This window comes from Myzus persicae, unplaced genomic scaffold, assembly GCF_001856785.1.
Source record: "Myzus persicae strain clone G006 unplaced genomic scaffold, MPER_G0061.0, whole genome shotgun sequence".
Lineage (NCBI taxonomy): Eukaryota > Metazoa > Arthropoda > Insecta > Hemiptera > Aphididae > Myzus > Myzus persicae.
The window spans coordinates 73752-97977 of NW_019104116.1; the positions used below are offsets into that span (position 1 = coordinate 73752).

Below are 24226 nucleotides of genomic sequence, written 5' to 3' on the forward strand. Positions count from 1 at the left end.
AAATCCATAATAATTTACAATTGTTCAGTCAGGGCTAGATCAATAGGCTAGCCCTAGGCGCTAAACACACATTTTTAAATCAGGGCTTGAAACCGAAAATATTTTTTTCGATTTCGATTTCGGGTATTAGTATTTAATTTTTTCGATTTCGTCTTCAGTTTCGTTATCGATTTCGGTTTTAATCCGTATTTAAAATCGGTATCCAATATCTAATTCAAGCCATGTTTTAATACACATTATACAAGTACTGGCAAGTAGCAATCAATTTATTTCGGAAAAAATTTAATTGATTTTTTCGAATATTTTATATTTTATCTGCATAGATAATATATTTTTTTGAGAGTAAAATAACATAAACAATCTTAAGTATTAATTAGACCTTATTAGTTTATGTTTTATTCAAAATAAACTACACGGGTAATAAAAAAAAAAATCCAATGTTATAATTATTTAAACTTTAAAATATTATTTTTCTACTTATATAAAATCGTACTAATTGATTAACGGTTATAATTTTGTGTTACTATTTTACAAAAAATATCATAAAAAACATTTTGAATTTCGAATCCGAAGGGACGAGTTTTTTGTTAAGCTAGAAAAAAATAACTTCCCTAATTGTCTAGCTTTATAGGTACACGTTAATCCAAGCCTGTGTTCAGTACTCGGGTAATTGTTACACGAGTAATATAATAAATATATTATAATTTATAATATAGTACCAATGTCATATTATAGATTCATCGGTATTTGTTAACTCCGTCTTACAAATTCATAATTCATAAGTCTCGGGACTTTTTAAAATTAAAATTCTTTATATATGCTCATAAAAATGTAAATGTTAATTTTCAAATATAAAAACTCTTATGTTATCAATTAAGGTTGACTTATTTGTAGGCCAAAAATGGTCTTTCCACATTGATAGCGAACATACTATGTAATGTATAAAATAATTATAAATAATAAAATCTTTTGCTAGTCAACTAAGAATTATGAATTATTTTACAGTGATAATTTTTGTTTTATTTTTTTTTTAATTATTTAAACCATAGCTTTTTTGTTACGTTTTCCAGTTTTTGTTTTTATACTTCAAGTTTTCTATTGAAAACTTTACCAAATGAAACATTTTGTTTTTGTAACTCGTCAATAGTTAATTTTTCAAAATTGGATTTGATGTAAATCAATTTACTTCATAATTTTGACTTGATATAATATTATGTTCCGCAAAAATTTACAATAATGTTACTTCATTTTAAATGCAGGTAAATCGATCAGGTCGTTTTCGGTTATAGTTAGTCTACTGTTAAATTTATCTACCGATTATTCTAGACGACGCCGTCCAACAGTTCAAATAATTAATAACTAAAAGCAGGCATTTCAGACATTCTGTCAGAAGCCCTCCACCCAGACAACATAAGACACATTATAACCTTTATTGCTAAGTCCAACCTTATCAATAGTATTTAATATGTAACTTGTATAACATGTCAATAATTTAGAGTTAAACTCTTTGTTTCCAATGGCCATAGTTGCCGAGGCTTAATTCAAATAAAAAAAAAAATAATAATAATAATAACTAATACGCTTAAGAAAAAATCACTATACAAATTTATTAAAAAGAAAAAATTAGTGTTCGAATTATATGATAATAAAAACCAAGTTTAATATTCTTGCTGCGTTTCCGCACAATATACTAAATTTTGTATTATAAATACTTACATGATAATTTTTGTCTAATAAGTTACTAAAAATAAAAAAGAACGATTGATTTAAAGTGTTATGTATGATATAAAGAAATGACAAAACATGTCCCCCAATGCATTACTTTGGGCTCTGGTAGGAATTTATTCAAGGTGCTTTTTTTTTTTTAATAAGTAAACTCGAGACAGTACCTTACGAAAGATATTAATGATTATCTACAGTAGTATTTATTACTATTTATGAACAATTTTTAATGTTATACATCTTGTATAGATTGTACCTGTACCTACCTATCGGCTATTTGTTAGTATAAGTTTATATTTTAAATTAAAAAATCACGTAATCATATTATTAAAAATTGAAAGTTGATCCCAAGTTATATAGTATTATATTCAAATGACTGAATTAATATAAAAAAAAGATACCACTAGATAATATTTTTATTTTAACATCTAAACAGTATTTATAATTTATTTTCCTCATTTTAAGTAGGTATACTTAGAGGTAATATGTGCAGTGTCATATTTAAGAAGGGTCGTGGTGGGAGGGGGCAATCGCCCTGGGCAGCAATTTTTTGGGGGGCACCAAATTTGTTTTCTTTCAAAAACAGATTTACATTAATTTAGGCAGTTTTAGGCAAATCAATGTCACAAAACGTTCTATAAATATCTAAACAATTATTAACAGCTATTATTTGCAAGCAATCTCAATATATGATATATCTACGTGCGTAGCCACCTACACCTATTATTCTGTGCTTAAACTAAACATTTCTTATATGGTATGATGTTAGTAACATCTTACTGTCAGCATACAAGAGAGCTGTATATCGAAAACAGTAAATTGTTCAAGACATTTTTAATATTTAATAGGTTACAGTAACTTATAAATTATCTTCAGTCACATATAAGTATAACAAATTGTATTCGAAGATTTCTTGTAAGTCCTTTTCCTTTTTAAAAACTTCAACTTACTAGAAATAGTATTTGTTTAAAAAAGAACAGCAAATATTAGGAGATATACTCGTATTAATTATTTTATTAACTAACCATTTACAATACCATAATTGCTGAATAATAAATAATTACTGAGCAGTGATTACAATAATATTATTATTATTGTATTTCATACATAATATTATTAGATTCTGAGGGAATGAATGCAATAATTTGACAATAATGTGTTATGATCATTTTTGTGTGTATATAAGATAAATATTTGAAATAACAGTCTTATTTTCAAATTCCCAATAGTTTTCAAAAACGTCTAGGAAAACGAACACAAATTAAGAAAAAACTGAATATTTACTCAAGACCAGTTTTAGATAAAATCAAAATTGATTTTGATTGTTTGGTGTAACTCAAAAAATAACTGTAGGTACATTACATTTTATCAAATTATAAATTATAAATTATTATCATTGGACGATTTGGTAGTTTTCTATATTTATATTGATTTTAAACATAATTTTAATACAAGAAGGCCGTAAAGGTAGGTACCATTGTCCATTATGCAGCTTTTATCGATGTTTTTTCAAAAGTAATTAACTTTTAATAATAATAATAATAATATGTTCACTATTTCATAACTAAAAAAAAATATATATTACATAGTTTATTTATCATAGTTACTATGATTTTCAACACAGGGGCATTCTATTGATTTTTATGCTGCGTGATATTGTTAATATATAACATGTGATGTAAGTTTTTTGATTGGTGAGACAATTTAAACTATAAAAAACCGGTGAGGGGACAGGTGTCAATAAAAAAACGTGTACTAGGGCAGCAAAATCCTAAATACAAGATTGAGTAAGTAAAGCACAAGAGTAACATAGTTTCCTTGACATTCAAATGCCAATATAATAATACGCAGTTTCTGTTTATTTCTCAATCGTACTATTAACTATTAAGTTTATTGTAAGAAATTGTTATCGTCAAAAGTCAAGACCGATAATAGTATTATATTGTATTGTATACATATATGTTACAACTCACTATTAAGAGGACGCCACACCCGTATGTGTTGTCTCCGTCTTACAAAGGAACAACACAGCAAAAACTGTTTTGAGCGGGACAACTTTTATCTTTCTGTGTTTGTAGTAGTGGCTCCAAAATTTCTGAACATATCGAGTAGAAAATTATCCATGCAAAAACGTGCCTATATTCTAGATAACATAAATACAACAAAAGTTATTTGCTTCTAAACATTTTGTTTTTTTGTTTTTTTCATTTGCTTATAAAAAATGATTGGAAAGTGTAATTAAAAAAAGAGCACGTTGTTGCACAGATAAAGTTCTTCTTTAAGTGTTGTGAAAATTTGGTAATTCTACAACAAATATGGTGCGAGAAAAGTTGTCCCGCGCTAAACAGTTTTTGCTATGTTGTACATTTGTAAGACGGAGACAGCACATGCGGGTGTGGCGTCCTCTTAATATAAGATTAGAGCAGCCAGACAGCTATAAAATAGTTGTTGAAAACCAAATTCCTGTTGCTAAATGTTGTCGGAAAAAGATAATATTGGGTTCAAGTTACTACAAAAATACCTATTTAGTTAAATACCTTAAATTAATAAAATAATTGATGTACCTAAAGGTATTTTAAGAGACGCATTCCAACGTTTTAAAAAAGTAAATATTCAAGGTATATTTTACCGTCGTCGGTGAATAATTATTTACTAATCTAGTATATTAAAATGTAAATTTCATCTAAACTGAACAGATATTAAAAAACAGAAAAAAAAGTACTTGTTTTTTTGCTTAAATATTATGTCCAATATTGTAGGTACTTTAATATTATATATATTTAAATAAAATCACTTAAAAACAAGGAAAGTCCAATTGTAGTAGCCAGTAAGGTTCGAGACTTTGAGTGTTCGTTGTCGTTGAGAAAGTCACCGTAAAATATTATTCTAATATGTAATTGATTTCAATGATAAACCGTTGCATACAAAAACAACTCTGAGCGGAGAGTCAGTCTAGTTTATTAATTTTTACAAACCAAAATAATTTGAATACTCAAAATACCTTATGTATCTCATTGTACAAATAATGTTTTAATATATATATTTTTTTTCATAGCTTATGATTTTATCAATAATAATTTATTTTATTATTCACTATCGCTCATTTATTAAAATAGAGACATTAACTCTTGTTAACCTCATTATTTTATGTACCTATACAGATACTACTAACATTTTTATGGCTGTTTTACTATTGCAATCTCTTTTTCGAAAATATTTGTGTGTTCTTGTGTGTGTGTGTGTGTATGTGTTTGTCCATTAACTATTAAGTATAGATACATAAAAAAAATTTAAGCTCAGTAAAAACATTTCGGTTTTATCGTTATGTTAGACAAATAAATATAATCGATCGAGGAAAAAATCGAAATTCTTGTACATCATACTATTGTGTATTAAAACGATAAACTTTAATTCGCAGAACATAACAGTCTCGTATCATAGAATAGGTTGTGCCATGGCCAGATGACGTCACACATAGCTATAACTATTACACGTAAAATTATGTCTGTCCTCATAATATCTCGTACATGATATACGGTTGTATTTAATTTTTCACTACATATCAACTAAATGACGTTTTAACGATGTGTTGTGTGATTACTTGTTTAGTGAACTTTAAAGCACGGTTTGCAGCTGCCCAAATCTTGAATTTCATTGCCATATTGAGGCAGTTTACTGCCATGCGTCTAATGTGCTTGGCTTTGTCAACAGAATTTAAGTTCTCTAGTTCTCTCAAAGCTTTATATTGCTCTCTCGTACCGCCTTTTATGAAATATTGTTCTTCTCTCAGGGGCCCTTTTACGGAAAATAAGTTTTCTCACATAGAGATGGTCCAGAGACGTTTTTGTTTTTCGGTGTCATTTATTTTACAAATTCCACATTAATTGTATAATTATAGGCAAGTGATGAATAAACTCTGACTCCTACTATCTCTATAAGATAAAAGAGTTGAAGCTAATTTGGTGTTTTCGCACAAGTCGATTGGTGGACGTGTAGATACTCCGTCTCTTCTTTCTCTAATATATTTTAAAGTTCCTTCTCACTAAACTAGGTCTAACTCTTCCTTTGCTGTTCCATTCCACAATACGAACTATGGTAAAAATAATCCTATTCATCTTATGATACTCATAAGATACCGTATGGTACTTAGTGATGTGCTCATGTGTACACCTAAGCTTCTCTTAAAATTTCTTATTAATAATTGTACTGCAATCCGTTTTTTCTATTATTCATTTTATTTTTAATTATGATTTCCATTTGCTTATCGATTGTTTGTTTACTTTAATGAGTATGTTAAATTGTTCATATTTATTTACTACTATAAATTATATTATTCTATTGGGCTTCCAAGCTCGTTAACAAATAAATAAACATATTTATTATATTCTATGATAAAGCAGTACATAAAAAATAGGTGTTTTTAAATAATTGTTTCAAATATTATTGTTACAGGGAGCTTTAGCTTACATTAGATTTTGAATATTTTTGATAAGAATATATAATGAACACATTACACATAACTATATAACGAAGCGCAACCATACTATCTACAGCCGTGGGTTCATCCCATTGAATAATATAAAGAGGCCTTTCCGCATATATCGTTCTGTACAAACAAATTATGAGAAAATTGTTTCTATTTTACAGAATACAGAGTGATTAATTTTTTGGAAAAAAATATTGTAAAGGTCCGATATATAACTTGTACAAGGTATTATTGTAATATGCGAAAATTCATAATTCATTATTTCATTATGATGATGTCATAGAGTAGTACAATTTTATAACAATTATTAACAGTGGGGCCGGTACAAAATAATCTACTCTTGCCACATTATTTTTTTCCTGAAGTATATACCTTGAAAAAAAAACGATTTCCTGATGGCCCCTCTATACTACTCAATAGTCAATTTATGATATGATAAATGTATGATAGACCATGGAGTTTGGATTGTTGAAATGACAAAGGCCCATATTAAATAACAAAATAAGTATCAGAAACATTTATAACGCCTGGTTCTCAGAGAGTAGGCAACTTATTGTTCGATGTGTAGTAGCTGATTGACAAATGACGGGGGCACTCGTTGCACACAATGCGAAGAACAATAATTTCATTTTGAGCTACTCCCACAAGACTGGTGTATTTATCTAATGTAAGTCACTTTTAAATTTCCTGTAAATTCTAGGTAAATTATGCATATCTTATAAGACTACCACCAGTTTTTATCGTGTGAAATGTAAATTATGCCTTCCCCCCATTACTTATCATTTTCTATACATGATATAACTATCGAAAATATTTTGACTCGGTTCAAGTATAGTCTTGGTTGATAAAATTCATCAAAATCTCGACAATTTTCAAATTATTTTTCATAAAATGTAAAAATGTTTATTGTTTTATTTTGAAAACAAGGGTTTTCGTGAGTATTTAATACTGTTACCAAAAACGGTTATGTAAAAACAGTATTTTCAAATAGATGATATATTATTAAGTTCAAAGTTTTACGACATTACAAATTTAAACGGAGATAACAATTTTAATTATTTTTTTGTGATTAAAACAATTATTTGTGAGTACTTGATATTATTAAAGTGCCTATTTAGTATATTATTATACTGTATGACATGCCCGTAATTTTATTTTAAAATGTAGTTTTATCAGCTAACCTACTGCATTATTGATGCCTAATAGTAAAACAAATTACTATAATAACAAAAATATAAAATATTCCGACAGACCATCTTCGCTCAGAATCATTTTTCGTATACATGATTTTATATCATAGAAATCAAATTGAATACGTTCGTTACAGCCAGAGTAGGGTATTATTCGAATAGTTTTTTTATTTAGATAACTATTTAGATGCAATTTTATCCGAATATATATTTCACAATTATTAGAATAAAAGTATATTGAATAATTTTAAAAACTAATATTTAGCTCCATATAAAAATGTATAAATAGATTAGACATTTGGATATTAGATGGCAAATGTTCCATAAAGCTATATAGTTACCTGTTTAATCTTTTAATGTCGATTATCTATATTTTGAAAGCGTAGTTTTATAAAATGTATTTTATACTCTCTTAATCTTAGAATTACTATTAGTTGTTTCGTGTTTCTACGTCAGTCGTTCTTTAATTTTTAAGTACGTATATATGCGTGACAATCGTTGTTTTATTCGAATAATTATAAAAAAAAATCATTGAAATATATATTTATTCGAATAATGATCTAAATAAAATTTTACCCAACTCTGGTTCCAGAGAATTCTATAGGCACTTAACGTACAGCAGAGCGGTACCCACTTGCCTGCATGTGTGGTTTTTTTTTACCGATTAGCGAAATAAATAGAAAAATAAATAAATACTCGTTGGTATCGAAAACCCTAATTCGATCTAAATTAAAAATTAATGGATCTCACTATGAGTCATCAACATTCATTGGTATTTTATTTCACAAAAACGTTGATTGATTTATAATGTTGGAAATATAATTCAATTCGGATATCGTGTTGTTGAATTTTGTGTGGTCAATAAAATAATAATATTTAAATATATTAGTATAATATTGTTTTAGTAACATGATAATAAATATTTTATTTTATAACAATTTATATTTTAGGGACTATTACTACCTACCTACATATATTATTATTTAGTATTTACTATACACATTGAAATTGTCAAAATACCTACTTTAATTAATTGAATGCTAATTATGCCATCGATCGGTATCACCGTACATCGGTGATGACCCAAACATTTAATTAATAACCCCTATCAAAATTTAAAAAAATATATAAATATTATATAGTATATAAAATAAAATATTTTGATAAATTGATTTGTTTGTTGAATTGTTAGATACTTCATTCTAAAGTTTAAAAATAACAGGCACAATAATATTTAACAAATTAATAATCCTTATCAGCGTTTTTTTCTCACCTAATCGTGAATTTTATTGATACTTTTAATATTTTTTAATTGTGCAGTGTAAATTATGAAAAATCCTGAAGAAGTGATTTTATAAATCACGCTAAGATTGCCAGATGATCCTGAAATATCCTGAGTGATTTTAATGATCTGACTTACCTTGAGATCTAGACCAAAATCTATCCCATGTATGAAGTCAATCACAAAAGTACACCAAATTACTTCAACCCAAAAAGTCGGTGTTGTATTTATGACATTTGTACACAGTCCAATTATTAAGTTAGAAGACACCGTGTGTGTGTGTTCAAATACATTCTTTAATAATTTTATTTTAATACAACATAATTATAATTACGTGAGTCACACCTGAGTGCCACAAACATAAGACTATTAAGATACTTTTAATAATTTTTTAAGCAATAAAATCAAAAAAAAATGTATACATTTTTAATTGCTTATAAAATAATTTTCAAATCTTCGTGATTTAAACAAATATTGTTAATGATTGATTGACTCATAAAAAAAAGTCGAGGTTGTATTTTCGATATTTTTAAACTTTATTAAAACTTATGAACAGGAATCTTATAGCTATTAATTTTTCATGATTTTTAACCATGCAAAAAGTGATTTATCTACTTTAATAATTGAGAATTTCACTTGTTATAGAAAATTAAGTAACAGTTAAGGTTTCCATGTTTAATATTTTTAAATTAGAAAATAATTAATAAACTTCGTTTTTTCCTATACAATATAATATCTATCTACAAAAAAATTTTATTTTAAAACAGTCATACAAAATGTATTTTTATTATTTTTTGCTATACATGTTTAAAATCAGAATTAGAAAGAATAAATAGAAAAATGTATTTATCAATTCAGTACTATTGGATGTAGTTAAATTAGTAAATAAAATATTGGTATGTATAATGTATGCTATTAATATGATTTTCAAAAATATTTTGCCACACCCTTAAATATCATGTGAGTCATTAACTCAGACAATGGTCAATGACCCAATGTTATAGTCTATAGACAATAATGTCATTTATTTTTAGATGAATCTTTACGAATGTTGAGTTTGTAGTAGTAATAATAAAATTATATTATAAAGTTATGCCAGTATAGGTCAAAAGATTTATATATTTTACACGTTAAGCTGATAAAATTGTAAGGCTTTAAATGGACACATTCTAAATTGATATAATGTAAAAGATAAAATCACAACTCTTCTTTAAAATATAATAACCAAGGCCGTTTTCGAAGTATTAATTTTGGAGATTAAGGTGTCTTTAATAAGGAGAAATATTTAAGTAATACGCAATTTTGTTATACCGGTGCTTATGGAATTTGTGTTAGTCGTAAATTATGATTAGTGTGATTGTGGCTTTATTCGAGTACCAGAATATCTAAGCACTCGCTGCATTCGTACACATATTATGTCAACGGCACCACCGAACAAAATGAAAAGAGTGACTTTTTGGTCAAAACATGCTTTACAAAAAAAACTGTCACTTAGAGTGGTCTGAATTCATTATATTTTAATTTTTTTATAAAGTGGATGATTTCTGCTTGACGCATTATGTTTCAATTTTTAATTAAGTTGCTTAGTAAAAAAAATAATTAAAAAAACAAAAGCTTATAAAAATTGGTCATATTCAAAATCATATAATATGTTTTGGAAATAGACTTTTGTTCTCTAGAAGAGTTGTTGTGTTATCTTTACATTTTTTAGAATCAAAAGTGGTATTGTCAAAACCTCAAAATTATGTCACAATTAAATGCTAATGCGTTTCCAAAGACGAGAAAAAACTGGATATTATATATATATAAAGCAAAATAATAGTGTACTTGAGACGTTCCTCAAATATAAAAATAATATGCTGTCGGCTGTTACACTTGTACCACACATTACGTTGATTTACTTTTCATTCATAAACGTGTCGTGACTATTTAATGAGTTGCCTATACATTACTCCTTGAGAAGATGACCGGCATGAAATACCTCGATAATAGGTAATAATTTTATTACAATACTGTACAATATAATAATAAGAATATTATAGAGGCAGTAGAAGCAGACAGCAGTAGAGTATTAGTCCGTCTGAACTGGTCAGAGTGGACGTAAGGACATGGAAAGAAAGCAATTAATACAAAAGTGTGTATCGCCCGAACGTTTATTTATACGAAAACAGTAATTATATAAAAACGAACGATACGTGGTGACAACTGTAGTCGCACCTAAATTTAGTGAACCGAAATACATTAGCAATAAAATGTAAGACGAAAAAAAAATAATAAACTTAAAATATATATTATGTATGTATAATATAATATAAATATAGTATTATTGAAATACAGGGAATGATGGTGATGAAAAACGATTATGGATTGAAGGACGGGGGCGGAGTGAAAGATAAGACGCACGTCGTCTACGATTGTAACGAAGAAGTTCTAAAACATTTTTATGCCCGGCATCGACGGAAACTTGTTTGACTCGGGCATTATAATTATGAATAATTATAGGCATGAGAAAAAGAAACTGAAAATTTTTTTGCTTAGCTATAACCGTAGACCTTAGAATTACTCATAAACGAGCCTTGCTTGTTTTTATAACATAACACCAAAGAAGGATGTCACTAATTAGTTACTGAGTGACTACTGATGCACTCACGGAATTAAATATTAAATTGTTATGGTTTAAACTGTCTCCAGCGCCCTCTATCAAGGATCCGATTTTAATTCTAAGGGCCCGGTCAATGAGTATTAAGTACAATTATTGTCGGATACATATCATGATATTATGTATTTTAAAGGATGGCGTCTGTCGCTTATCCCGGGGTGGTGGGGAGGTATGGGGATGATCACATGGAGGGATGGTGATTTTGGTGAAGTTGGCGATGGTGACATTTAGAGTTGGAGGCCGGGGTTGGTGGCTGCCACGTAGCTGAGTAGCTCGTCACTGTCCTCGCACACGAACGGCTTCTCGTGATAGCAACCGATGTCGTGCCACGCAATGCCGTCGCCGTATACGTTGTTGAGCACACTCAGACACGACTCCACTGTGCCGTTGATGTCGAACTCAGCGTTGTCCGGCTGTGGTGTCTTCTTGTGTCCACTCTTGCTCCATGGGCTGTACGTCCAGCCAGTTGGTGTCTGGTTGGTAGCCGGTATCTTGCCGCGGGTGGCCGACCAGAACCATCCGTTCACGGTCTTCGGCTCAAGGTCCGACCGGTTCTCGCAACCCTTGAAGTCGCACAGACGTCCGCTGGTCCATATGTACGGAGCGTCGTCTGCGAAACACCGAAAAATAATAAAATAATATTATGATATTAGTGCTGAGTACCTGGGTCGCATAAACAATCACTATATACATTTAATGAATCCAAATCATATCACAGATTATATATAATATGTAATCTGTAACCTATAACCTGTGATCACATTGAGAGTTCATGGCTTCTTAAACACGATTTACTTCATTAAATTTTAGTGAATCAATTTTTTTATGCAACCCAGCATGTGTACAGTATTATAACGCGTATACCACAATATCGTATATTATATTATGTCAACTGAAAACATCGACATCATATTATTACTATTATTATTATCATTGTCATGGCCGGGTTGAACGCAGTTGTACATGCTACCTGATGTAACTATAGTTCTATAGTCAGTAAAAATTAACTATTGGGCGTTTACAACCATTGAATTGTTAAATATTTTGAAGACAATTGTTAATAATGATTGATTAGTGATTTATTACATATATAGTTAGTCAATTATTATTTGTAACTTATAAATGGATAATATCACATCAGTTTTACTATATGATATTTATATTATTTTCATTACATGAATTTTTTGATAATATTTGCTAGAACACATTGTTACATGTTTTCATCCAGTCATCCAGATTAATTGATGGTCATACAAATTACAAACGCACTGTCTCAGCGGCCCGAAAGTAACGCTTAACACACCACTTAATGAGCAGTCAAATACATTTTGCTCAAAGTCCCGATATAGTTCACCAAGACGATAGTTATAGGTTAAGTGTGATTATTCTTCGCAAGTTGAATGCGTACATATTAATTATTATATATTATAAACATGGATCAAAATTGACTAGCGAGTAGTGCTCGTAAAAATCGAGATTTCACACAACTTGCTGTTATGAAATCAAAAACTTTAAGAAACTACCTAAACAGTACAGACCCTGTATAATGTAATCGTGTTTGTCATATACAAAATACTAAGTTATCTTCTGCCTTACGGTAAAAGTCTATGATATAACACGGCCAATGTGATATTTGAGTGTGAAGTAAATTATCATCAGTGTGACGGATGATTTCTCTCCGTTAGATATTGCACATAATTGTATGTACATTTTGACCTCTAATCGTCACACTGCATTTCCTCGACCAAACCAAAAACAGATTTTAATTATACATTAAAATATTGAAACTTTAAATTGACCCTCATGTATTTTTCTTACTCGTTTTATTTTTAGTAAAATGTTTAGGACATTGCTAAATAGTTGTAAATAATTATACATCTAAATCACATTATTAAAATGTAATTGAATTACAACATGAAATCTAAATTTGTTACAAGTCAAACTACAATTTTCAAGAAGAAATTATAAGGAATTTTAATATATTTACTTTCAAATGTGTTATAAAAATATTGTTTCACTGGAATGAAATAAAAGCCTGAATAGTTTTCATTTACATTAGTTTAGTAGGTACCTATAATAATATAACAGTAAAAAAAAAATATATAATAATAATATCATATAACACATTATAATAATGACAGGCCACCAGAAATCAATGGACTTAATATTTATTTGTACAACTAATATATTAAATTGGCTGACATACATAATTTATTGAAGACAAAATAAAGATAGTAGAGGCTTTCCAGTGATAGGGCCCTAATTCATTACAGCTAGAGCCAAAATTAAAAATAAAACTTAATTCGTCCCCTTATTCTTATTCTTACTTACTCGGAATCATAGGTATTTTTAAATTTATTTTTTGTTAAAACTTATTACGCCAAGAATGAATAACAAAAACACGTGTACCTATAGAGTTGTGAAAAACAAAATTGTCTATTTCCATTGATTGTGACACCAACCACTTCAATACTATATAATTAAATCATGTATAAATTATTCACACTTAATTTATATCTATATTATGAATTTATGAATAATATTAAGAAATAACATTATTAGCTATTTCAAATAGCTTTTCTTGGAGGGGTTTGTAAATTTTCATTGACTTCAATTTTGTCAGTTAACCCTTTGAAAGATTTCCAAAAGATTTTGAAAATAATAAACTTTAACAAAAAAAAGTTATTATGTCATTACTATGAAAAATCACAACGTGGGTTAGGTGCCAACCTAATTCAATTTTTGATTGAGTAACGTTTTCTTAATGTACTTTCCTGTTAGATAAAAGGACAAGGAGAAACCGACTAAATGTAGTGAACTAAAATGTTTCTAAAACTGTTTTGGCGTATAATACGAAACGTAATTAGGACTGTTTGTTAAACGTAAGAAAAATTTCACATTATACTGAGTTTATAAAGGAAGCACGTGCCATGAAATATGATATTATTATATGTGAGAGAAACTGTTTTGACAATAGGTAATAGCTTATAGGTATAAGTAGGTACGTTTGATAATAACACAACATCTTTAAAATAGTAAAATTAAATAATCATTTTGCAATGGTTTTTTTTCAACAGCACGGGGGGGGGGGGTAATGGTTCTACTAACTACGAATCTAATTACATAAAAAAAACTACCATGTTTAATGTATTTACAGATTAAGCTACTACTTATAACAAAGGTACCTCGCTCTTTTCCGTCAGTTACAAATTATATTATATGTTATAATAAGCACACGCGTATCCAACTATGAAATTATTATTAGATATTACGTAGTATTAGTGCTTATTATCACTCTTTTATATTCCTTTATTCAATTTATTTACTTTTAGTCACCTATCGTGAAGGCCGTCGGAAAACTTTAAAAAATATAGCAGTATTTAATAAGTATTACACACTTTCTGAACCAAACACTGAAAATACTTTTTTTTGTTTATTAAAACTAGCTGGTGAATTATATTACACTGGATTGTGGTAACGTGCCAAATCATTCTCACGAAATTGCGGCAGGTTGTTAATTAGACGAACAAGTATAGGTGTACTTATATAATAATACATTAATAATTATATTTAAGCCATTTTGAGTCAGATCGGGCTGGATTTACTCGAAACAAAATTCCCGATCTTGTCGGAATATCAATGGCTGAGTAGCCTTGAAAAATAAAACAATGATCATAATATAGGTTAGGTTTTTGCAATAGAAAGACATAGAAAAAGACATGGTACAAAACAATAACTTCAGATATAAATTTGGAGTTGGCCAGTGAGAATATATTATGAAAGTAACGCCCTTGTCTTAAATTTTGATATTCATTAATCAGGTCTCGTAAAAAAACGCTTCACAGTCATTATACATCATATTATTATGTATTTTTTATTTTTAGTTCGAAATTTTGATAGACGTTACTTATCAAAGTACAAACTACCAAGTGTATTATATAAAAAAAAATAGTTACTCAACATGTTCATAAAATATAAAAATTAATTAATAGGTGCTCGAGTTGAAGAAAATATGTACACTAAATAAGCAAGGCCTAATGGTCAATAGTATAATATTTCATCATATAGTGTCATTTTTTAAAATTTATCTATAATCCATGCTAAATATAAAATTATAATTATGAATTATAAAGTTGTAGAGTCTTTTTACGAACCACACTGATAATAATAATGAACAATCGTCGTTTTACTTATATTTCAGATAATAATATTAGAATTAGGCACTCACTTTGTTGGATCAGTCGGAAAATGAGATTGTTTTCTTCTTGAGTTTCAATTGATACAAGGTCCATACAGTATTCTCGGCAAATATTTCTTGCTTCCAACCAATCGACTTTGGATGTTTTGTACTGTTGAGTGTGGCCACTGTAGAAGTAATTGCGTCCTTTGTACGTAAATTCTTTCGGTCCTGGAAACAATAAAAAATATCACGTGATTATAGAAAATATGATTACGTTTTTTTTTTATTGTAAATAAACAAAATTGCTGTTGGATTACAAAATACAATATGATATTATGCTGATATTATTCTCGATGTATATTTAAAAAAAAAAAACATTTAAAAACGATGGTAATAATTACCATTTGTTTATTTAACATGACCTAATCTAACATAGTAACATGTTAATGCAACGAAACACTGGAAAAATGAACAAAGAAAAATTGAATTCAATAAAAGCAATTATTCTAAATGATGACATGTCATTGAATTAAATTTTGTACACAGTATGTATGTCATCTCATTTATTATCAAATATTCAAAAGGTGACTTAATCATCTAGGTTGACGATGAACGCTCTTTTTGGGGCTATAATAAGGCAATTTCGGAATCAAAATTTTTCAAACGTCGGAAAATCTTCAAATCTAAGCAGTTTTGTTTTTTCTTAAATAAATATTTTGACAAAAACGGCCAAATGCCCCCACACGAATGTTAACGAATTTTGTCTATTTTCATTACATAAAAATCCTTGCTCAACAGCTATTATTACGAATAAACACGGTCGCCGTTGGCAACGCAGAAAAATAAAATATTCGACGCGACTTGTTATATTACTTGCCGGAGCCGTTCACGAGATGGGCAACGTTGTGGTAAGGCCGACATCACCGTCATTGTCGGACGCCGACAGCAACGCAGACAACGACTCGATCGCGTCGTCCTCCGAAGTCGTGCCGCTGTCTGCGCAAGTCAACAACGACGACGAAGACGACGACGACGACGACGGCGAAGACTACGACGATGACGGCGATCAGTCGGTCGTCGAAAATCGAACGAACGCTCCAAGCCGGACAAATCGACAGCAGCGGACGACTGCAGGTCGGCCAAAGACCGTCGCGAAGCGGAACAGACCAACTGCGGCCGCGAACGAAGACGGCCGCGGCGATACCGACCAACCATCGTGGTCGGTCGTGGTTGACGAAAACGCGGTAGCGTCATCGTCGCCGACCGAGGGTCGTCGGACACGGCCAAGCCGACCACCGCAAGTCCGAGACCGGTCGCGGTCGACGTGTTCGCGGTTGTCGTCTTCTCGGACACGCCACCGCAGCCAAAGCAGAGTCGGACGTCGCAGTCGTCGTCGGTCGGCCGACCCGGCAGAGCCCGTCGTCGTGATTGCGGCGGAGGAACGAGCCTCGGTTGCCAAACCCCAGTCGCGCCCTCGCAGGTCCAAAAGAACAACGGCCGGCCAGAGGAGGAGGAGGAGTTAGTATAACAGAGACCGTTATGAATGATTTTTTAAAATATCTAAAAAAAAGCTATTCATACCGACTGTGAACGATACCGAGCGTGGGTCTAAAATATATAATATACGGCAAGGGAACAACATCGAATTTAAGTAAAATATTTGAATATTTTTCATAGTCATGGACTAAATATTAAATATATGTATAAATTATAATACGTTTTAAATTGGTTTGATTCTTAGTTTCCATTGTCTTTCGATAAACGAAACAAAATTTACTTTTCGAATACCATACTATATCAGACCATGTTAGATACAATATAGGATATCAATGTAACATATTATTTTAAATAAATTTAAAAATTTAAAAATTTAAAATTTAATTACACAACCAACAATATTTATGTATTTTTTAACATTACATTCGTACGATTTTTAAACAACACAGGTCATATTCTACTATTGTATGATAAAACAACGTGTGTCACGAAAGGCTCTCTCTCACCACTAATCAATGTATGGCAATACGTGGTTTCCATGCAATCTGCGACCAGGTCAGACATCAGTTGTTAACATATTTATACCTTTGCGTGTTTATACGTAGTCCAGAGCGAGTGTTACACTCCCAATTGTTATTAATATTGTGTAATATTACTATTTAACGTGGCCGACTTACTTTGACTACATTTCTGAGCGACAGGCAGGCTGAGGAAACGACCAGGCTTCTGTGTGACGGGGTTGTTGGTTTTCACCTCGCTGATGGCAGCCAAGCAGCTTGTCACCGTCAGCGCCAAGGCGAAAAATCCAAAAGACATGGTTCCAGTCATCTGTGACAAAAGAAAAAAACGGTTAAGTTCAGGAATTGACGTAAAAACTGCATTGAAATGCATACCTCCCGACAAAGCCCTACGCTAAAGAACCATATCATATTAGTATTTTTGTAACTTTTAGATTTACATAAGCATACTTCTAACTCGATTACTAAAGCTTACCAACTATACTTGGTGTCCTGTGTTCTGCTTATTATAAAATAAAAAATATAATTCATTTTTCAGTGATTTTGAAATTAATATACAAGGTGTAACGATCAGACAAATAAAATAACTTGTTTTAACCAACATTAACATTTTTTTATATATACAATAAATACAATTACTCTTTAAATATGTTTTGAAAAATTAAAAATAGCCAAATTATAAATCTTAATGTTAGAAAAATGTTGATGTTAAAACCATTAAAAATTATAATACAGTCTAACAACAATTTAAGTAAATTTAAGTAAAAATAAATATAATGACTAGGTAGGTCATGATGTACAGAAAACAATTTGTTTTATATTTTCCTAAAATCTGTAAATGCATATCTAAAGTACCTAATTATTTTAATGTCGTTTTTATGTATAAAATAAAATAAAATATCATGTGTTTAAATATTTATTTTAAAATGATTTAATTTACCTAAATGCATGTTTCATTTTTAAACAGTATTTTGTTAAGATAAGCTGTGATTTAAAGATACAACGTCTCATCTTGCAAAATTTTATCATAATTTTATCATGATTTCATATTATGTGTAAAATTGTAATACATAATATTATTTATTAATAATACTATGAAAGTCAAATTATACAGTTAAATATTGTAATCATCCGCGAGTCTGAAATTATGTGTAATAATCAATAATGTTTAGGTACATTGTACAATGTATATTGTATATGAATTATACCGCAATTTTAAAGGCAATTTTAAAATTAAATAGCTACACATCTATCTATTTTATAAAATAATTCTTTTTGTAAAGAAATTGTATAAACAAAATTTAGAAAAATCAACAACACTATTCATATGGCACCTGTGTTATTGCACATTATTAATGGTAAGTACTAACGTATTATCGTATAATCGAAATCCTAACGAATCTAATCTAATCTATATCTACATAATATAAAAAAATTTTTAACGTATACACAGTTAAGTATACGTTAACTAATTGACACGATGATAAGAAATAAGAATAAAAAATAAGAATAGACAGAACAAATCTAATAATCTTATAATAATATATAATATGCAGAGTGGTTGTTTTCTCATGAATCACACATTATTTCATAAAGTATGCTAGTAATGTTCTCTTAAATATTTTTTTATATAGTTTCAAGTTGTTACAAACCGATAGTTTGAAAAAAACATTTTTTATCCTTCTATTTTTAAAATTTTTGAATAACGACATGCAGTTTTAATTTGATCTTCGAAAACTGAATATTTTTTTGAGTATTTCGATACTTAAAAATCAAATTTAAGAATAATATTTTATGAAAGTTGTACGCAGGCATTTGAAGCCTTGATGAGCGGAGTAAAGTGGTACGCGGTTACCCATCAAAATGTTGGTCCATTAGAATTCCGCTCATCCAAACACTAATTACTTATAACTCATATAAACTACTATTCCTGAATATTTGACTTTAACACAATACCGTAAAACCGCATAGGCCTTACAATTATGACTATTCGCTGTGCAAACCACCGACATAATATTATAATAATAGAGATTAGAGACGTAGTAAGTAGGTAGTGACAATATCAGCAGTTTGTGCCGACTCGAACAAATGGATTTTACTGCAAATGCGTAATGGATTTCGAAACGATTCGGCTCGCTGTAATCATCGATATTTTATTGCGCGCGATGTATCGTTGACACCAGCTATACATTACATTACGATTTTTTTTTTATGTTTCATGCGGCCGATCGACAGAGTCGGGCCGCGTCGCACACGTAGGTGCCTAGGTATATACCTAGGTCATCCAGGTATATACCTATATTATAATAGCTGCATAATAACAATTTTATAATAATCGGATAGAGTGCAAACACGCATCGCTGCGGCTCCATCGTCGTCCGTCGGATTTGCCGAGTTGAAAGGCCGTTTTCGCAGCCCGACCGCAATGTTATGCCTATATTATTATAATGATACCATGTACCTACCTACCTACCTACCTACCTCTACCTATAACCTCTAACACACGGTGTACACGGCGGGCATCGAAAGCGTATCTCATTAGCCGTGCACTCTACGCCCGCGGTTGCGCAACGCGGCGCACATTATTATATTATAATATTATAATATTATGTATACGGGCAAGGAACGACATGATACTCGGTTCCCGGTTTGTGTAAACGTGTTCACTTGTAAACGTTTGTAAACGTGTGTAACCATTGTTGCCGGCAGAATATACCTATACAATATATACCTACATACTACCTAATACCTATTAGCCGCCGAGAAATCTGTTCAATCGGATTGGTCGTCGCCGATAAAAATGTTGCGTTTTTTAATGGAACCACCGTTACACAATACCCGAGTACCAGAATTAAGAGCATACGTTATAGAACTTAATAATATTATGTACGGAGTGATTCTATTACTACCAAACCATTCATTTTATCGGCAAATGAATATATGTTTTTAAAAACATTTCTTTTTTTTTACGTAATATTATTTGAGGACATTCCGAATTTCCAACACAACAATTGTGAAAAAAAAATTATGTTCGTTTTTACGTCGGTGTACCTATGACAAATTAGTAATTTTTTAAAGTGCAAAAGTGTTAAAGTGTTGATAATATCGGACAAGTGCACCAATATTTTTAATGTTACCTCTTGTGCCATTTTGTCATTACACTGTAGGTATTGCTCACGAGTTACGACTTATGAGACGCACATTTATGAGTATGAATAATTGACTACTGGTTAGGTATTCGATTTGAATTATTTACACATCTTGAAAATCTCAGAAAAATGCAATATGAAATAAACAGTGTGCGTTGTTATTTGAAAGTTAAAATTTTTGTAAAAATGTATGGTTAAGATCAAAATGATAAAAATATAATTTACAATGTGGTTCATTTGACTTTTTCTATGAATGCCTATGACATAAAACTATTTAATTTTATCGTGTTTATAAAAATTTTATTATCATACAAGATTTATGGCTTGTTGCATAGCTTTTTTCACCATCATAAACACATTTAGAATCCTTCATAAGTGTTCATTATGTTGTATGCTTGTATTGTTATTTGTTGTTATAATGTAATACCATTACAAATGTCAAACGAAACGTCACACGATTAATTTTTTTTAAATAATCAACTTATTGTTAGCATTTTAAATTCCATTCCGAAAACCAATATTAGTCGAAGTTATCAATATACTTCGAGGCAAGTATTTCGATACAGGTATTACGTAGTACATTATACGAGTACATACTTTCAGTATTAAAAGAATTTGAAACAATCTAAATAAAAACTACTTACACTCCTATAGGGTCCTGCAGAGAATATATTTAATGTAATTGTTCAACAATTGATTTTCATAGCTGGTTAACGTTTTATTCAAATATATATTTCTTATTATAGTACCTAGGTATAAATTTATAACACAATATGAAAGGCGTGATATTTAATTTCTCTGCGAGTTATTAAGTACGACGGCTGTTAGACTAATACGTACTACGTTGAGGTAATTTGATTAATATTATATTTGCGGTAACTGCGAAATGACAATTATTAAAAGTTTCTATAAACCGAAAGTCTTTCGCCATTTTTACATATTGTATACATAACACGCATTGTACTATTATAATTTGTAATATACTTATTATATTGTCAGTTATATATCCTATAGCCGCCTAGGTATTAATTCTTGCTTTGTTACGAATATAATTAATCATAATGTCCTATTATCTATCTGACTTGTGTAACAATAAATTAACATACTGCATGTGTGATTCATAAACCCTTTTCATCTGTATGCTATATTTTGTACTTTGAATTTCTATATTCGAATAAGCAGCTCAAAAACTATTCAGAATATTAAGAAAAAGGGTTCTAATCTAATTGTTTACCTCTATGCCTTGTATCATAAATTTTAATTTTATTTATCCTCTCAACATAACTAAATGTAACAGACAATTGGATTAAAACTTTACACAAGCAAAACTTATTTTGTACCTTTACTTAATATGAGATATAGATGTGTAATAAAATAGCACTTATTCGCATAGGTAAAACATAATTTGATAAAGTGTAAAATATTAAAAACAATATGTTGAGTGATGGACTATATTATTTTTACACGCATCTGGAGATAATAACCTTTTTTTTTAACACGAAGTTGAATTATTATTCATGTTAAGATGAGAAGTTAATTGTTTTACACGTGTGAAAAAATACAAAACAAATAATAATCAGAATACTTTTTTTGAATAATTCATCTTACATGTATTCGAATAATGAAAAAGTATTGAATACCCAAAAGTTATAATAGCTACAAGTCTACGAATACCTACTGTGGATTTATAAAATCTAAATAAATGATCCATTGCTTAAGAGATTGCTGGTTAAATGTTTAAATAAAAGTACGGTAGTAATAATACTACCTTATCCATATTAAAATGCATACACCTACTTAACGTGTTTCGTATTACACCAACGTTTTCATTACGTATGTAATCATTACATAGGCATAGTATATTATGACACAGTGTAACTCAAAATAAATTCACATGATGGGAAGAAATCTTATAAGTTTAAAAATTGTAAAATAAATGTAGAATACATAATTTAAATATTTTTACATGATCATTGTCTAATGGGTGTTACCTAATACCACCTAAGCACCTATTTAAACAAAATCATGTGTTATTATTATTAACTACATTTTAAATAAACAACGCTATTTACAATTTTAAAGTAAATAGTATGTAGGTACTCGCCTAGCGATATAATTTTCTATTTTTTCTTAGGTCTATCAACATAATTTCTTTTATACACCAATATGACTTTTATAATATTATATTTCAATAGGTCTATTTTTTGTTTGCTCGTTTAATATTATGATTTAGAACACTCACTAAAAGTAGTTAACATTTTTACGTAAAGGTGTACGTTACATAATTGTATACATATTATTATAAACCGTTGTTAAATCGAATTAATTTAAAAATTAAATTTTGAATCTTGAAATAACAATAATTGTATTTTATATTTAACGCTTTTAAATATACAATATAGTACCTACTGCTATTGATTAACAAAGGTAATAACAAAAATGTTTATTCAACTTAAATGTTTACATCATCAAAATTGAGATATGGAAGTATACAAAAAAAATTTCAAAAATATAGTCATGGCAGATATTTTTAAGCTAAATGCTTACTGGAGACTTCTATAGATTTTTGTTTCGGTAAAATACACCATAAAATTGTAATAAAAAACATAAACATTTTTTTTTTTGTTAAAATAATAAATTTCTATGTATATAGGTAATATAATATACACAGCAAAATTATAGATAAAATAAGCACAATCTATTGCTCCGAAGTAAGGCGGACTTACCTATTTTAAACGATTTAAACTTTAATTTATGTGTAAAAAAAATCACAAAATAATACAAAATCATTATTATGAACGATGGTGTGCATATATTTACCTTGATACGTGGATGATTCAATGGGCGATACTACTTGCACAGGCAAGAACACTATGGAGACGAAACACGACCAGGGAATGTCCAAACGATAGTCAACGTCTCCGCAGTGCTGCGAGTACTATTTATAGAAGTGGCTGCGCCAGTGACCATTTACTTCGCGAGTCCTTCGGGCAGTGGGAGTCGGGTAAGTTCACGCATTGTCTGACCTTAAAGCAGATCAAAGTGGTGTATTCTTCACGAGACGACCTTGATAACAACACAACGCCGTGTCCGAAACCCAAACCTAATCACTTTCACTGTGTACATCACCTATTCAAAAAAAAAAATAAAGCAGGTGGATCATCGTTGTCCGAATTATTTTTGCTGCAGCCACATGATCGTAGTTCGTAATTTATAATATATTTATGTATGTAATATGTGTGTGTGTGTGTGTGTGTGTGTGTGTGTGTTATTACCACCAGTACACAAGTAACAACGAATATTATTACCATTAAAATGTGAAGAATAAATAAATTGTAAAACTAAAATCAAATATGTTATGATGTACATTATTCGGCGTAAACAAATATTTGTGAATACTTGGTAAGTTCGAGAGCACTCGCGGGACTAGGAACAGGTTTTATACGACGCATCAACAAAACATTTCAATGTGAAAAATGACGAGTTTTTTTAACTTTTCAAAGAAATTTTGTATTTGTGACGACGTAAAAAGTCCGGTTTCCC

At 29.8% G+C, this 24226-nt stretch overlaps 2 protein-coding genes across 2 annotated transcripts; one reads left to right on the forward strand and one right to left on the reverse strand.

The window, feature by feature from the left end:
- Positions 1-10815: 10815 nt before the first annotated feature.
- LOC111038898 lies at positions 10816-23635 on the reverse strand. The gene is made up of 4 exons (XM_022322168.1): positions 23504-23635; positions 17694-17844; positions 15568-15747; positions 10816-11949 (listed from the first exon to the last, which is right to left on the reverse strand). Exons 2-4 carry the CDS (start codon positions 17842-17844, stop codon positions 11567-11569), a joined length of 714 nt encoding a protein of 237 aa, XP_022177860.1. The 5' UTR covers positions 23504-23635; the 3' UTR covers positions 10816-11566.
- LOC111038899 (uncharacterized protein DDB_G0287625-like) lies at positions 15875-17683 on the forward strand. The gene has a single exon (XM_022322169.1). It carries the CDS (start codon positions 16413-16415, stop codon positions 17040-17042), a length of 630 nt encoding a protein of 209 aa, XP_022177861.1. The 5' UTR covers positions 15875-16412; the 3' UTR covers positions 17043-17683.
- Positions 23636-24226: the final 591 nt, after the last annotated feature.

Excerpts from the sequence above, each read along its gene's own strand:
- LOC111038898 (XM_022322168.1), bottom strand. The coding sequence starts at position 17,844 with ATGACTGGAACCATGTCTTTTGGATTTTTCGCCTTGGCGCTGACGGTG. Across the intron at positions 15,748-17,693 it reads CGCTCAGAAATGTAGTCAAA|GACCGAAAGAATTTACGTAC; the intron begins GTAAGTCGGCCA and ends TATTGTTTCCAG. Across the intron at positions 11,950-15,567 it reads TTTCCGACTGATCCAACAAA|ACGACGCTCCGTACATATGG; the intron begins GTGAGTGCCTAA and ends GGTGTTTCGCAG.
- LOC111038899 (XM_022322169.1), top strand. The coding sequence starts at position 16,413 with ATGGGCAACGTTGTGGTAAGGCCGACATCACCGTCATTGTCGGACGCC.